The sequence below is a fragment of the Littorina saxatilis genome, linkage group LG15 (genome assembly GCF_037325665.1).
Source record: "Littorina saxatilis isolate snail1 linkage group LG15, US_GU_Lsax_2.0, whole genome shotgun sequence".
In the NCBI taxonomy this organism is placed as follows: Eukaryota; Metazoa; Mollusca; class Gastropoda; order Littorinimorpha; family Littorinidae; genus Littorina; species Littorina saxatilis.
Window position 1 is genome coordinate 25,278,517 of NC_090259.1, and position 16,506 is coordinate 25,295,022.

The 16,506-nt window shown below is 51.1% G+C and overlaps 1 protein-coding gene across 10 annotated transcripts in view; it reads left to right on the forward strand.

Moving 5' to 3' along the window:
• Positions 1–16,506, forward strand: part of LOC138948919 (E3 ubiquitin-protein ligase UBR4-like) — a 224,267-nt gene that overhangs the window by 187,520 nt on the left and 20,241 nt on the right. For all 10 annotated transcript variants that reach the window (XM_070320552.1, XM_070320561.1, XM_070320554.1 and 7 more), the window contains 4 exons: positions 1,996–2,118; positions 10,591–10,781; positions 14,249–14,321; positions 14,692–14,801. In XM_070320552.1, coding sequence (XP_070176653.1) covers positions 1,996–2,118; positions 10,591–10,781; positions 14,249–14,321; positions 14,692–14,801 — 497 coding nt within the window. The remainder of the gene's footprint in view (positions 1–1,995; positions 2,119–10,590; positions 10,782–14,248; positions 14,322–14,691; positions 14,802–16,506) is intronic.

Consider the following 16,506-nt stretch of genomic DNA (forward strand, 5'->3'; position numbering starts at 1 on the left):
ACCTTCACAGGTGCAAGTTCAAGATGGAAACCCCTTCGTCGGTCCGGTTGGCCATCCGGCCAAACGATTGGGCCATGTCTGGGACCTCCAGGATGCTTACTTCCACATCCTGGTGGCCCCGGGGTACCGACATCTGCTCCGGTTCGTTTGGGAGGGCACGGTGTTCGAGTTTCGGGCCCTCCCATTCGGCCTGTCCTTGGCCCCTCTGATTTTCAACGGGGACAACAACACCACATGCTTAGCTTACCTTCGCCACCAGGGGGGCACCAATTCTCGGTCCCTCTCCCTGTTGGCGGAGGAGATTCTGCTCTGGTGCCAGACCAATCAGGTCCGGATGTCAGTCCAGTTCGTTCCGGGGAAACTGAACGCCCTGGCCGACATTCTCAGTCGGGGCGATCAGGTTCTCTCCACAGAATGGACCATCGCTCACAACGTTCTACAGCGTCTGTGGGCAAGGTGGGACCGTCCTCTGATCGATCTGTTCGTAACTCGATTCAGCGCTCGGCTTCCCAGGTACGTCAGCCCCTTTCGAGACATGAATGCGTTCCACTTGGACGCATTCACTCTCTTGTGGAGGCTCCTCGATGCTTACGCCTATCCCCCGACATCTCTGATTCCGAGGGTGCTGGCAAAATATCTGCAGGAACGACCAAGACTGATTTTGGTCGCGCCTTACTGGCCAACAGCTCCGTGGTTTCCAGATCTTCGTGGTCTCACCCACGTAGACCCTCTACCTCTGGATCTGGACGGGGGAGGTCTGCTCCAGCCTCGATCATGCCTCCCTCATCCACGTCCAGAGAGTCTGTGCTTGACCGCATGGCTCTTGTGCGCTCCAAACTGCTTGCACTAGGATTGCACAAGAGTTCAGTAGAGTTTTCCTTGAACGCTAAGAGGCGATCAACTAATCAGCTCTACGACTTACGCTGGAGAGCTTGGGCCACCTTCGCCTTGTCCAAGGGGATAAAGCCGCTTTATCCCTCAACACAGGACTTGGCCAACTTCCTGGTGGAAGTGTATCAAAAGAAGAGTCTTTCTTCTAAGACTCTTCTTGGATACAGATCTGCCATCGCTTCCACGATTGCGGCCGCTACTGGTCGCAGAACTGAACACTTGATCAGGTCCTCCCTCATCGCTAATGTCCTTTCGGGTATTAGCAATGCAGCGGTGTCTAAACCTCGGGGTTCATTTCCCAAGGGGGATGTCTTTCTGGTCCTCAAACTCCTGCGTAGCAATGAGTTTGAACCCCTGGCAGGCATCAGTATCAAGTTGCTGATTTTTAAGACTAATTGTTCCTCATCGCTTTAGCCACTTGCCGTAGACTCAGTGGTATTCAAGCTTTGAGTGGCCTGGACTTTGACATTGAGTTCACCACACAGCAGTGGTTGCTAGCATGGTCACGTCAGTCTAAGGTATGTTTCTTGGGTATATTTTCTTTTACGGTAGTACTGTTCGAAAATTGCCTGGGTATCTTAATCCTTGGATTTAAGTGATTTTGATTAAGGAGTTTAATACTCTACATATCACCCTCACACCACTCTGGTATTCTGTGCAAGAATAGTACTGTCGAGGTAAGTGTTATATTGACTGTAAGGCTTCTTTTTAAGCCTACTGTCTATATGATACTTACCGAGACAGTACTATTAGAGTTTCCCTCCCGCCTCCCCTCTTGATATGTTATGGGCTTTTTGAGGGTCTGCAGCTCATAAAGAAAGAGGACGCGCCACCTACATCCTGTAAGGGGGAAGCACTCGGACAGTGCTTGGGATCCACGGTGGCGCATGGTTATGGGAGATAATTGTACCCACTCAGCGTTTTGTCCAATTTTTTCGGCCTATAATAGATAATGTGCAAGAATAGTACTGTCTCGGTAAGTATCATATAGACAGTAGGCTTAAAAAGAAGCCTTACAGTCACACGATCTTGCTTGTTACACAATCTTTCTTGTCACACAATCTTTCTTGTGATCGTGTCTTGATGATGGTGTGGTGTTTGCAGGCGCTGTGGGCAGAACCAGAAGGGGGCCCAGCGGCCAAGGGCCAGACCATCACGGAGCAGATCCTCAATATCCTGGAGGTCATCCTGCTGGAGGCCAGCGAACAGCTCCCTGAACAGTACACCGTAAGTCTTTCATTAACAACAACAAACACCCCTGAACAGTACACCGCAAGTCTTTCACCAACAACAACAAACACCCCTGAGCAGTACACCGCAAGTCTTTCACCAACAACAACAAACACCCCTGAACAGTACACCGTAAGTCTTTCACCAACAACAACAAACACCCCTGAACAGTACACCGTAAGTCTTTCACCAACAACAACAAACACCCCTGAACAGTACACCGTAAGTCTTTCACCAACAACAACAAACACGTTATTGTCTGTATAGAAAATAGAGATTTGCTTTTGGGTATGCCGCTAAAGACAAGACCGTTGTCGAGGCCTGGGGTCAGCAACAGTCACGCCTGCTTTAACCCTTTCACTGCTTGTAGGACGTCAGCTGAAATCCTTGGTAGCTTGCTTTAACGGGCAACAAACCCTTCAATAAGCAACCAACAACAACAACAACAAACAAACAATGTGTGCATGTGTGGTGTATCCAATTTTACATCAACAAGGGCACATTGTCAGTTTAGGTAAACGCAGGTAATGCTTTGTATACAGATATTAACTGGCAGCGAACAGGTCAATGGTGCTCTCTTTGCTGATTGGTACTGATTGGCTATGCTGCAATGTCAAGGCTATGCTGCAATGTCAAGGCTATGCTGCAATGTCAAGGCTATGCTGCAAACCGGGTTCAGAAAATGCACTCTGTTTAGGTGGTTCAGCACTGGTATGCACTTTGTGTCAAGAAGACTGTACCACATGCTGGATTTGTTGGCTTCAATACAAAACAAAACAAAAATTGTTTATAAAGTAAATATGCTAACAAGAAAGGAGACATCTTCTGACACACGCATTTGTATGCACAGATGTAGACATAAGCATTTATGTGGACAGGTTGGGTCTCACACAAACACACACACAGGCATGCAGACACACTAACAGACACACTCGCACTCTGAGACACAGACTCACACGCCCACACACACTTGCATACATACACCCACAGATATCTACACACATGAAAAATCTTCAAAATAATGTGACTGTGTTCATGCACACAGCCACAGAAATGTACACCCATGATAAATTCTACATTTGTGACTGTGTTTATACACACAGCGTCAGGTATGTACACCCATGATAAATTCTACATTTGTGACCACAGTGTTTATACACACAGCGTCAGGTATGTACACCCATGATAAATTCTACATTTGTGACTGTGTTTATGCACACAGCGTCAGGTATGTACACCCATGATAAATTCTACATTTATGACTGTGTTTATGCACACAGCGTCAGGTATGTACACCCATGATAAATTCTACATTTGTGACTGTGTTTATGCACACAGCGTCAGGTATGTACACCCATGATAAATTCTACATTTGTGACTGTGTTTATGCACACAGCGTCAGGTATGTACACCCATGATAAATTCTACATTTGTGACTGTGTTTATGCACACAGCGTCAGGTATGTACACCCATGATAAATTCTACATTTATGACTGTGTTTATACACACAGCGTCAGGTATGTACACCCATGATAAATTCTACATTAAATTACATATTCTTACTCCGAATCACATGATTAGCATTGACATACTTAGAGATGCTAGGTCCTGATAAAAGCTTACCCGTCTAAGTTTAAGGGAAGCAACCTCAACTAAAAAAGTGACAGCACCATGGTACTTGCCACCCGCGGTTGCCTCCCATTAGTGGGTGACCTACGTCACTACTGGTGCCTGGTCACATGATACACAGATCAATCGACTATTATCACTTGAGAGAGACGGTCGTGTTTGCTTTTCGCTCTGGCTGTTTTCGTTGTCTGCTGACACCCACCGGCCTTGGCTCCCGTCGTTCTTGCTGGCTTTGCAGCTGGTGAGATCATTCCTTTCAGTCTTGACTTGTTTGTTATTGTTCTGCTGTTAATTTCGCTAGTCCGTTGGACTTTGAAGTTCTCAGTAGTTGTTGGCTTCCTTGCCGGTCGCCATTTGTCGTCTAACACGTGTCTTTGCTATTCTGTTGTTTTCGTCCGTGCGGACGCTTAACACTTTATCTAGCTTGCGTTTAGCTTCCTTTCGGTTGCTATTTTGCATGTGTTAGTTGTTTGTGCTTGCTTGCTTCTGAATTTTGTGTCCGTTCGGACTTTGCTATTTTCAGTTGTTTGTTTACATTTTTCGCTCGGTCTTAACATGGCCGACAGCGACAAAAAGAAAGGGGGGAAGGCTGAGGGCAAGGGCAAGGGCCCTGGTAAGCCCAAATCCTCTACTCCCGTGTCTTCTAGCAAGAATCCTCTTATCACTGTGTCGGACCCTCAGAGTAAAGTTTCGTTTTCGGTACCGTTCTCGGCGCCAGACGATTTGCCGTCCGGCTCTCAACCGCGTGCGTCTGCCCCTAAGGCCGCCGGTTCTACTTCGGCTGCGGCACCAGAGTCCTCTGCTCTGGTGTCTACTTTGATTTCCTCTTTGCTTCCAGAGATTAGAAGCTTGGTACGTGAGGAGATGTCACGGCCAGACGCTGTGGCCAGCACTGTCCCCCGCCCGGGGGTTAGCGACATTCATTCCTTGGCCTCTTTGTTGAGTTTGGATCCTGCAGTGTCCTTGTCTGCCCTTGACCAGACTGCCGGCCACCGCGACCTTGGTGGACTGTCCCAGCCGGGACCCTCGTCTTCTCTTCCTGACCTGCACTCGTTGCCTACTACTTGTGGTAGTGTGACAGTGCATGTCCCTCCGGGGACAAGGTCACAGCAAGGTTGGTGCTCGCAGCAGCCGTTTACGGCAGCTGCGCTTCCGTTTATCGGAGGCAGAGGTTCACCGGCGCGTGCACAGGCTACTGTCACGTCCGGCTCGAGCTTCGCCCTATTCCAGCAGTCGTCCGCGACAGTTGGGCTCCCGGCTCCGGCCGGGAGTAGTGATTCCTCGGTTAGTGCACAGACTACTGTCACGTCCGGGTTGAACCACGCCTTACCACAGCAGCCGTTTCCGGCAGCTGTCCTCTCCGGAGGTAGAGGTCATTCCTCAAGTGCACAGGCTACTGTCACTTCAGGGTTGACCCAAGGTCATTCAGGTCATTCCGCTTGTGCACAGGCTACTGTCACTCCCGGTTTGTCTCAAGGTCATTCAGGTCATTCCTCGAGTGCTCAGGCTACTGTCACTCCTGGTTTGACTGAAGGTCACCCCTATGGTGTTCCGGGCGTCAGCCCTCATTCTGCGCAGCAACAAGGCTGGTATAGCGCTGCTGTTTCGGCTGCTTTTCCGGCTCCGCCTGGACTGGCCAGTTCTCTTCCTATGACCTTGGGGCACACGGGCTTCCTGCCTCAGGTGAGTCATCAGCCGCCACACACTTCTGTGCTTGGGTCAGCTGATGCCTCACGACCTTCAGCTTCGGTCTTTGACCTTGCTCATCCTCTTAGTCAGGATACGAGTTTGGTTGACCTTCAGCAGGACGGACGTCAGTTTTCTGGCCCCTCGGCACAGCGTCCTTTTGTGGATTCGGATGGCTTTGCGCCACCTCCTTCGTTCGTTGCTTCGGACGCTAGGTCCCTCGACGACGAGCAGACGCTTTCGGGGGCTCCGGCCAATTTCAAGGTTGCCCTTGAAGCGGCCGCGGAGGTCACGTCCCGCTATTTTCCGGATGGAGCTACAGCGTCGGCAATGCCCTCTGCGGCTGCGCCTTCCGCGATGGCTGACTTCCGGTTGGCGAAGGAGGGAGATAGCTACTTCCGGTTCCTTGAGTCACCCTCAGTGGCGTTTCAGTTCTCAAGGCTCTTCGCCAAGGGCACGACCTCTGGCGGTGGTCTACCTTCAGCCCCAGTTCCTTTGCTGGTGCCTCATGGTTCAGCTCCTGAACCGGCTTTGGAATATTTAGCCTCTCCTGCTCAGGCTTCCTCCTTTGTTCCCCTTGCGGCTCAGAGGAAGTTGCCTATGCCCAAGTTGTCTCGGAACTTGCTCTCGCTGTTTGCGCTTCCGCGTGCACCTTTGCAGGTCACACCGGAACTTCTTCCACTTCTCACGAAGCCCCTGAAGAAGGAGTCCTGTCTGCCTCTTTCTGAGCAGACTCTTTCCGCTTCTGAAGAAGTTGGCAGACAGCTCTTGGAACTTAGTTCCATTTCGGAGACGCTTCTTCGCGCCCTTTCTCGGGCTCTCACAGAGTCGTTGGCGCCCTTTACTCTGAGCACGGAGCAGGACGCGGAAGACATCTGCACTCTTCTCTCGACACTCGCGAGGGTGAATGAAGAACAGATGAGGTTGTCCTCTCTGCACTACACTCATGCGGTCATGTGCAGAAGGGACTTGTTCCTTGCCCACTCACAGTTCACTGAGGAGTCGACAAGGAACACCCTCCGTTCGTCGCCCTTGGTCGAGGGCTCTCTCTTCGGCCACCTGGCCTCTGATGCCAGGAAGCAGGAGATTGAGAGTAACAGAGACACTCAGTTCTCTTCTTTCGCTCTTCAGAATCTGAAGCAGCAGAAGCAGGCCGCGCCTAAGCAGGCTCAGTCTAAGCAGACTAAGACCTCCGCTCAGCCGCACCCTGCTTCCCGCAAGAGGCCTCATGCCCCTCCCCGCGGGTCGGGCAAGAGATCCTCTTCGGGCAGGGGTAGAGGCGCTCCCCAGGGAAAGCCTCACCCCCAATGAAGCGTCCCCGACTTCACCCCCCCCCCCCCCGCCCTCCACCTTGGTGATGGCGGGGGGCCCTTCACGGGCGCTGTCGCATTGGCTGGAGTCTACGAACAGCCAATGGATAGTGGGCGTTGTGAGGTCGGGATTCCGCTTACTGTGGCTGGAGGACAAGGCCCCTCTTTCCAGGTCTCCTCCAGCCTTCAAGCCACCCTTCTCACAAGAGGCAAGGGCCGTCCTCCGCTCGGAGGTTGCCTCTCTGGTGGAGAAGGGCGCGGTGGAGGCAGTCTCAGACCACAGCTCCCCGGGGTTTTACGGGCGGCTCTTTGCCGTCCCCAAGGCCTCGGGAGCCTGGCGTCCTGTTTTGGACCTATCGTTCCTCAATACCTTTCTGAGAACGATTCGGTTCAAAATGGAGACGCCTGCCTCGGTCAGAGATGCACTCCGCCCGGGAGATTGGGCGACCTCCATAGACTTGACGGATGCATACTTCCACATTTTGGTGCATCCAGCCGACCGGAAATGGCTCCGTTTCCGGTGGGCAGATCAAGTCTACCAGTTCCGCGCACTTCCCTTTGGCCTGTCTCTCGCTCCATGGGTTTTCACCATGGTGGTGAGACAGGTTTGCGCACTGGTGAGGGCCCGGGGTGTTCGTCTGAGGGCTTACCTCGACGACTGGCTCATCTTGGGCCAGAGCGAGGTTCTTTGCTCTCAGCACACCCAGATGGTTCTCCGAGAGGCCAGCCTGCTGGGATTCTCGGTCAACCAAGCAAAGTCCGAGCTCGTACCGTCACAGACGTTCACCTACTTGGGGATGTCTTTCGATACGGTCTCCTGGACGGTCCGCCCCTCTCAGAAGCGAGTGGACAAGCTCCAGGCTCTTCTGCGCTCGACTTTGCTTCTCCCGAGGGCTTCCCTCCGGACCATGGCCTCCATCTTGGGGCAGATGGAGTCCATGGCCCTCCTTGTTCCACTGGGGAGAGCTCACAAACGTCCACTTCAGCACGCGCTGAAGCCGTTTGTGGATTCTCCCTGTGTGGATTGGAACGCGCTGGTTCCCCTCGGGGAATGGTTCCAGACTGCATCCCTCCCGTGGTTGGACGCGGGTTGGCTCTGCAGGGGGGTTCCGATCGCGGCTCCCCCTCCCGACTTGGACCTCTTTACAGATGCGTCCCTGCTGGGTTGGGGAGCGCACACGGAACGGCTCACGGCCTCCGGTCTGTGGTCTGCGGAGCAGAGCGCATGGCACATCAACTCTTTGGAGTTGGAGGCCGTGTTTTTGGCTCTGGTCGCGTTTCTCCCTTCCCTTGTCACCAAGCGGGTCCGTCTGTTCACAGACAACACTACAGTGGCCGCTTATGTGAACAAACAGGGAGGTTCGCGGTCCCCCACTCTCTCACGCAGGACCTGCGAGATCCTGACTTGGTGTGCCCAGCACCAGATCTCACTCATGGCACGGTACCTGCCGGGAAGGCTCAACACTCTTGCGGATGCGCTCAGCCGCTCCGACAAGGTGTTGCAGTCGGAATGGACCATCACGCATGGGGCTCTGCTCCGTCTCTGGTCCCGAGCTCCGAAGCCTCTGGTGGATCTCTTCGCCACCAGATTCTCCAGACGCCTTCCCATCTTTGTGTCTCCCTTCCCCGACCAGGAGGCTTGGGAGACCAATGCACTGGAGATCCCTTGGTCGGGTCTAGAGGCTTACGCCTTCCCTCCCTTCCAGCTGCTCAGCCGGGTGATCAGGAAGGCGGAGCTAGAGGGACCGCCTCTTCTTCTTCTGATCGCCCCGTGGTGGCCGTCTCAGACTTGGTTTCCGGACCTTCTGAGGCTGGCTCGGGGTCCTCCTATCCCTCTGTCTCTCGTGAGGGGAGAGCTCGTTCAACCTCGAACAGGCGTTCCTCACGAGGACCCACAGTCTCTAAACCTTCACGCGTGGAGACTGTGAGGTCAGCTTTGAAACGTTCCGGTGCTTCAGAACGCACCTTGCACCTAGTTCAGCGCTCTCATAGAGCTTCTACTTCTATGGTGTATTCCTCTCACTGGAAATCCTGGGTTACGTGGTGTCAGTCTCACAGAGTTAATCCGGTGGCACCACGTACAATGCATGTGGCCAACCATTTGGCCGATTTGTCCTCGCAGGGAGTTTCCTCTGCGTCGCTGAAGGTCCGTAGATCGGCAATCTCTTCGACCCTTAAGCAAATCGGTCACTCCATCAGCCTTAGTACAGTAATCGCTGGGGTGATCAAGGGGGCAGCCCTTGAGGAGGTCAAGACGCGTTCCGCTTTGCCCAAATGGGACCTCTTTCTGGTCTTAGAGTTTTTGCGCTCTTCGGCTTTCGAGCCTCTGGCTGACTCTAGTCTTCCTAACCTTACTAGGAAGGCTCTTTTTCTCCTCCTCCTGGCTACGGCTCGTAGGGGGAGCGAGATTCACGCTCTTTCAGGTAGTCCTCAGGACATCTCTAGAGAGCGCGATGGTTCTATTTCCTTGCGCTTCAGAGAGGGCTTCTTGGCTAAGAACCAATCTCCAGGCCAGCCCTCTCCGCTGATTATGGTGAAGCCTTTAGCACATATCTTGGCCATGAATGATCCCGATATGGTCAACTGCCCGGTCAGGGCTCTTGAGGCCTATCTCTCCCGTACTAGTTCTATCCGGTCGAGCTCTCAGAAGCTTTTGTTCATCTCTTTGAACACCACTATGGATAAGGATATTACGAGAACAACCTTGGCCAGGTGGGTGTCGGCTACAATTAAACAGGCCTATGCATGGGACCTGTCTAGAAAGGGGGGGGGGTCGCAGCCTAGCTTTCCCCTCCGCTCTGCACGAGCTCACGAATCAAGAGCCTGGTCTTCCTCCTTGGCCGTCTTACGGTCCAGGAGGCTAGACGACGTCTTACGCACCGCTTACTGGCGCTCCGACGATGTTTTCATCGGTTTTTATTTGAGAGACATCGCTGCACTATGCCAGGATGGTTCAAGGTCCCTCCCTGCCTTGGTGGCAGCAGGACAATGTCTTTCCAGAACTTAAGAGTGAGTTTGAACTTTTTTGATCTTACCCACCACCTTGTTGGAGTTATCTGCTAATCATGTGATTCGGAGTAAGAATATGTAATTTAATGGAAAATTTTTAATTAAATTTTCATTTGATTAATATACTTACCCGAATCACATGGGTAATTCCCTCCCGCCTGCCCCGCTTTATAGTTTCTTAGTATTCTATAAGTCGATTGATCTGTGTATCATGTGACCAGGCACCAGTAGTGACGTAGGTCACCCACTAATGGGAGGCAACCGCGGGTGGCAAGTACCATGGTGCTGTCACTTTTTTAGTTGAGGTTGCTTCCCTTAAACTTAGACGGGTAAGCTTTTATCAGGACCTAGCATCTCTAAGTATGTCAATGCTAATCATGTGATTCGGGTAAGTATATTAATCAAATGAAAATTTAATTACAAATTTTCCATTTGTGACTGTGTTTATGCACACAGCGTCAGGTATGTACACCCATGATAAATTCTTCAAATGTGACTTTATGAACACAGCCACAGAAATGGACACCCATGATAAATTCTTCATCCGTGACTGTGTTTAGGCCAACAACAAAAAATAGTCTGTTTACGGTATCCCGACCGACCCTATTTTTTTGCGCGACCCTAGACTTTTTTTTGGCATTTGGGGGAGGAGAAAAAGAGTCTCTGTTTTTTGTCAAAATAACTTAAAAATATGGTTTTTTGGAAAAGAAAAAGAAAAGGAAAAAAAATCCTGACCTACCAACCCTGGTTTTTTTGCCTATGTTACCGTAAACAGACTTTTTTTGGTTTGGCCTTAATACACATAATATATTATTCCAACGTGACTGTGTTCAGGAGTTCTCCAAGCTGTGCGGTGACCGTGACCAGCTGAGGATGCTACTGGACAGTACCAACAGTCCCTTCGTCCAGTCCACGCCCAGCGTGCGTCAGGCACTCATGCGTCTCATCCCTTTCCTGGCCTTTGGGGACCCAGAGAAAACTCTGGTGCTCATCAACCACTTCCTGCCATACCTCGACTTTGACAAGTATGTGTGTGTGTGGATTGGGGGGGTGGCTTTGTGTGTGTGTATGTGCGTGATAGTGTGTGTGTGCGGATGTGTGTGATAGTGTGTGTGCGGGTGTGTGTGTAAGTGGGTGTGTGTGTAGGGGAGGTGGAGGCTGTATGTGTGTGCGTGTGTGTGTCAGTGTGTTTGTGTGTGTAGGGGAGTTGGAGGCTGTGTGTGTGCGCGGCTGTATGTGTGTGTTGGGGATGGGTGTGTGTTGGGGATGGGGTGTGTTGGGGATGGGGTGTGTTGGGGATGGGGTGTGTGTGTGTTGGGGATGGGGTGTGTGTTGGGGATGGGGGGTGTGTGTGTTGGGGATGGGGGTGTGTGTTGGGGATGGGGGTGTGTATTGGGGATGGGGTGTGTGTTGGGGATGGGGTGTGTGTTGGGGATGGGGTGTGTGTTGGGGATGGGTGTGTGTTGGGGATGGGGGTGTGTGTTGGGGATGGGGTGTGTGTTGGGGATGGGGTGTCTGTTGGGGATGGGGTGTGTGTTGGGGGATGGGGTGTGTGTGTTGGGGATGGGGTGTGTGTGTTGGGGATGGGGTGTCTGTTGGGGATGGGGTGTGTGTTGGGGGATGGGGTGTGTGTGTTGGGGATGGGGTGTCTGTTGGGGATGGGGTGTGTGTTGGGGATGGGGGGTGTGTGTGTTGGGGATGGGGTGTCTGTTGGGGATGGGGTGTCTGTTGGGGATGGGGTGTGTGTTGGGGATGGGGTGTGTGTGTTGGGGATGGGGTGTGTGTTGGGGATGGGTGTGTGTGTTGGGGATGGGGTGTGTGTTGGGGATGGGTGTGTGTGTGTGTGTGTGTGTATGTTGGGGATGGGGTGTGTGTTGAGGATGGGGTGTGTGTGTGTTGAGGATGGGTGTGTGTGTTGGGGATGGGGTGTGTCAGGGATCGCGCTAGCTTTTTAAAAAACGCGTAAGTCATACGCAATGAAACGAAAAAAACGCGTCACGGACCAATATTTTTGCGTACTACGAAAACACGTACAGACACAAACAAAACACGCACGAAAGACTTAAAGACACTCCTTACCTAAATACGGCGAGTTTTCCTGTCGAACTCCGCGCACGCCTGTCGAATAACACCCCTGCTGTCTCCAACCTTCGGGCCTTGCGAGTTTGTTTCCCGCTCTAATACGACTAGACACACTTTCCGCCTTTTGGAAGCGCGAGATGGGAGAGCAGCTAATGTCTGTTTCATTATCCGACAAGACATTATCTGGTAATACCCTCGTTACGTTCGTTTGCGATACTTCGATGCAAAAAGAAACGGACTTTAGTTTTGACGCGCAGATTTCATGTGTGTCGTCACTTCTCGAGCCCTATAGTCAGTTTCAGGATCGGGTGATTATTAAGTCAGAGCAAAAGCGCTGCGTGAAGACAAGAAAAAGTTACAATATTTTTGCGTATGGCTTACGCGGCGCGGCGAGAAAAACGCGTCAGCGACTTTTAAAATGCGTCAAATACGCAAAAATCGTGCGTAAACGCGATCCCTGGTGTGTGTTGAGGATGGGGTGTGTGTGTTGGGGATGGGGTGTGTGTGTTGGGGATGGGTGTGTGTGTGTGTGTGTATGTTGGGGATGGGGTGTGTGTGTTGGGGATGGGTGTGTGTGTGTGTGTGTCTGTTGGGGATGGGGTGTGTTGGGGATGGGTGTGTGTGTGTATGTTGGGGATGGGGTGTGTGTGTTGGGGATGGGTGTGTGTGTGTGTGTGTCTGTTGGGGATGGGGTGTGTTGAGGATGGGGTGTGTTGGGGATGGGTGTGTGTGTGTGTGTGTATGTTGGGGAAGGGGTGTGTGTTGAGGATGGGGTGTGTTGGGGATGGGTGTGTGTGTTGGGGATGGGGTGTGTTGGGGATGGGGTGTGTGTTGAGGATGGGGTGTGTTGGGGATGGGTGTGTGTGTTGGGGATGGGGTGTGTGTTGAGGATGGGTTGTGTGTGTGTTGGGGATGGGGTGTGTGTGTTGGGGATGGGGTGTGTTGGGGATGGGTGTGTGTGTGTCTGTTGGGGATGGGGTGTGTGTTGGGGATGGGGGTGTGTGTGTTGGGGATGGGGGGTGTGTGTGTGTGTTGGGGATGGGGGTGTGTGTGTTGGGGATGGGGGGGGGTGTTGGGGATGGGGGTGTGTGTTGGGGATGTGTGTGTGTGTTGGGGATGGGGTGTGTATGTGTGTGTTGGGAATGGGGTGTGTGTTGGGGATGGGGTGTGTGTTGGGGATGGGGTGTGTATGTGTGTGTTGGGGATGGGGTGTGTGTTGGTGATGGGGGGTGTGTGTGTGTTGGGGATGGGGTGTGTGTGTTGGGGATGGGTGTGTGTTGGGGATGGGGTGTTGGGGATGGGGTGTGTGTTGGTGATGGGGGGTGTGTGTGTGTTGGGGATGGGGTGTGTGTGTTGGTGATGGGGTGTGTGTGTGTGTTGGGGATGGGGTGTGTTTTTTGGGGATGGGTGTGTGTGTTGGGGATGGGGTGTGTGTGTGTTGGGGATGGGGTGTGTGTGTTGGGGATGGGGTGTGTGTGTTGGGGATGGGGTGTGTGTTGGTGATGGGGGGTGTGTGTGTGTTGGGGATGGGGTGTGTGTGTTGGGGATGGGTGTGTGTGTGTGTTGGGGATGGGTGTGTGTGTGTGTTGGGGATGGGGTGTGTGTTGGGGATGGGTGTGTGTGTGTGTTGGGGATGGGTGTGTGTGTTGGGGATGGGTGTGCGTGTGTGTTGGGGATGGGTGTGTGTGTTGGGGATGGGTGTGTGTGTGTGTTGGGGATGGGTGTGTGTGTTGGGGATGGGTGTGTGTTGGGGATGGGTGTGTGTGTGTGTTGGGGATGGGGTGTGTGTTGGGGATGGGTGTGTGTGTGTGTTGGGGATGGGTGTGTGTGTTGGGGATGGGTGTGTGTGTTGGGGATGGGTGTGTGTGTTGGGGATGGGTGTGTGTGTTGGGGATGGGTGTGTGTGTTGGGGATGGGGTGTGTGTGTGTTGGGGATGGGGTGTGTGTGTTGGGGATGGGTGTGTGTGTGTTGGGGATGGGTGTGTGTGTTGGGGATGGGGTGTGTGTGTTGGGGATGGGTGTGTGTGTGTGTTGGGGATGGAGTGTGTGTGTTGGGGATGGGTGTGTGTGTGTGTTGGGGATGGAGTGTGTGTGTGTGTGTTGGGGATGGGTGTGTGTGTTGGGGATGGGGTGTGTGTGTTGGGGATGGGTGTGTGTGTTGGGGATGGGGTGTGTGTGTGTGTGTTGGGGATGGGGTGTGTGTGTGTGTGTGTTGGGGATGGGGTGTGTGTGTGTGGGTGTGTGTGTGTGCGTGCACGTGAGTGTATGTGTGTGCATGTGCACATGCATGTGTGTCTCATTGTCTATTTTGTGTGATTGCATACATTTTCATTGATGCATAAACATGCTGATGTGCGAAAGAAAGCGTCCTGTGTTAAAAGCGCTGTATGTGAAGATTGTCTGACACCAGGTTTGACAGAGAGCAAGGGCAGGACGAACAAAACCACCTCGACTGCTTCTCTACCATCACCAGTGGAATCGAGGTCAGCTGCATTTTTTTTCTTTGTGTGCACGATATAAGTTTGATGCTTGCATGTCTTTCAGTATGCATGTCTCTCGGTATACCTTCCATTTCTTTCTGGCTCTTTTGCATTAATGATGTTACAATGTTCTCACTGGTATTTTCTTTCTCTTTCTCCCTCCCAACATATTTTACCCTTAGACCCTCTCAGCATCAAAGACTCAAGAAACAACCTTGAAATATTCTAAATTTTCTGAACAAACAAAATCGAAGGAGAAGAAAATACTCTTAATTCAATGTGTGTTCTTGTTTTGTCAGGCTACCTCTAAAGCCTGCATGTTTGACATTGTGATGCAGCCAGGAAACGTCAGTTCTTACATAAACATTTTCAGAGCAACGCCAACGGAGAGAGACTGAAGGATGTGATCTTGGAGCACGGTGTGGTGCAGAAAGCCATCGACTATGTCCTGAAACACGCTCCAGAGATCAAGACCATGCTCTCGTGAGTACGCCACACTAACAGCCAAACGCACACAACTTGGTGAAGATCTTTCTGTGTGTTGTTGTCGATCTCTCCCACTCTCTCCTTAGTTCTTTTTTTGGACTTGGAGTCGCTGATATCTCTGCTACATGTATTAAAAAAACAAGAAAGGTGAGTTTATTGAACTTTTAGTTATGGACAAAACGGAACTTTGACAGGAACTTATCCTGAAATTTGTGGCACTTCCAAAATGGATGACACAAAGTGACCATGCTGGATTTTTGGTACAGGTACCGTATTTGATGGACTACAAGCCGCGACTTTTAAAAAAAAAAATCGCATTGCGGCTTATAAAAAGATGCGGCTAAAACATTACCTAAACTTGAATAGCATTCACCTAATGGAAGTCGCCGCGGATTTTCATTTCGCTCGATTAGCGATTACCGGTACTTTTTGAGTCACTTGAGAAAAAGTGACTCTATGTAATCGGTCAGTGTTAGTCTGTCCGGCCGGCCGGCCGGCCGTCCGGCCGGCCGGCCGTCCGGCCGGCCGTCCGTAGACACCACCTTAACGTTGGACTTTTCTCGGAAACTATCAAAGCGATCGGGCTCATATTTTGTTTAGTCGTGACCTCCAATGACCTCTACACTTTAACGATGGTTTCGTTGACCTTTGACCTTTTTCAAGGTCACAGGTCAGCGTCAAAGGAAAAATTAGACATTTTATATCTTTGACAAAGTTCATCGGATGTGATTGAAACTTTGTAGGATTATTCTTTACATCAAAGTATTTACATCTGTAGCCTTTTACGAACGTTATCAGAAAAACAAGGGAGATAACTAGCCTTTTCTGTTCGGCAACACACAACTTAACGTTGGGCTTTTCTCGGAAACTATAAAAGTGACCGGGCTCAAATTTTATGTGAACGTGACTCCCAGTGACCTCTACACTTTGACGTCTGCTTTGGTGACCTTTGACCTTTTTCAAGGTCACAGGTATGTCTTGAATTCTTCAGGTATGCATTGTGTTGTGAATAGCAATTTCTTCCTGTCCATCTGATGCCTCATATAATATTCAGAACTGCGAAAGTGACTCGATCGAGCGTTTGCTCTTCTTGTTTAACTTTCTACTCAAGACTCGGCGCTTTTCTCTTTCTTTCGCGAATCTTCGTTTGTCAACAAGTCGTCGTGACAAGATAACGTACAGAGAAACACTGTATGTATCAGGATCTTGCGCGCGCGAGATTTCGTTTTTTTGTAGAGGAGCGAGAGCCGCCATGTTGTGTTTTCGTCTGCTCGAAATGTCCGCAAAAGTCGTAAATCATCCCAAAAAAGCTTATTCCGGGCGAGACTACATGTGTGTGTTGGTTACAAATTGTGTGTGTGATATTTTTCTTCAAATTTGTTCACTTTTCTTCTTTGTTTCACTTGTTTATTTTCGGAGCCGATTTTGCCAAATACCGTACTTTCGTTTGCCTGGTTGTTTTGATTGATTGACATGATCTGATTATATTTTTTTCGACGGCGGCTAATATAGTGACGCGGCCTATACGTGGCTCTTCCCAATTTTTTTTTTAAAAGTCGGGGGTGCGGCTTATAAAACGGTGCGTCTTGTAATCCGTCAAATACGGTACCTTTCTTTCTTTCTTTTTGTTGTCTGTTATCTCTCTTCCTTGTCAATTTTTCTTAATTTCTTTGTTATGAACTTTTGAGAGTACTTTTGTACT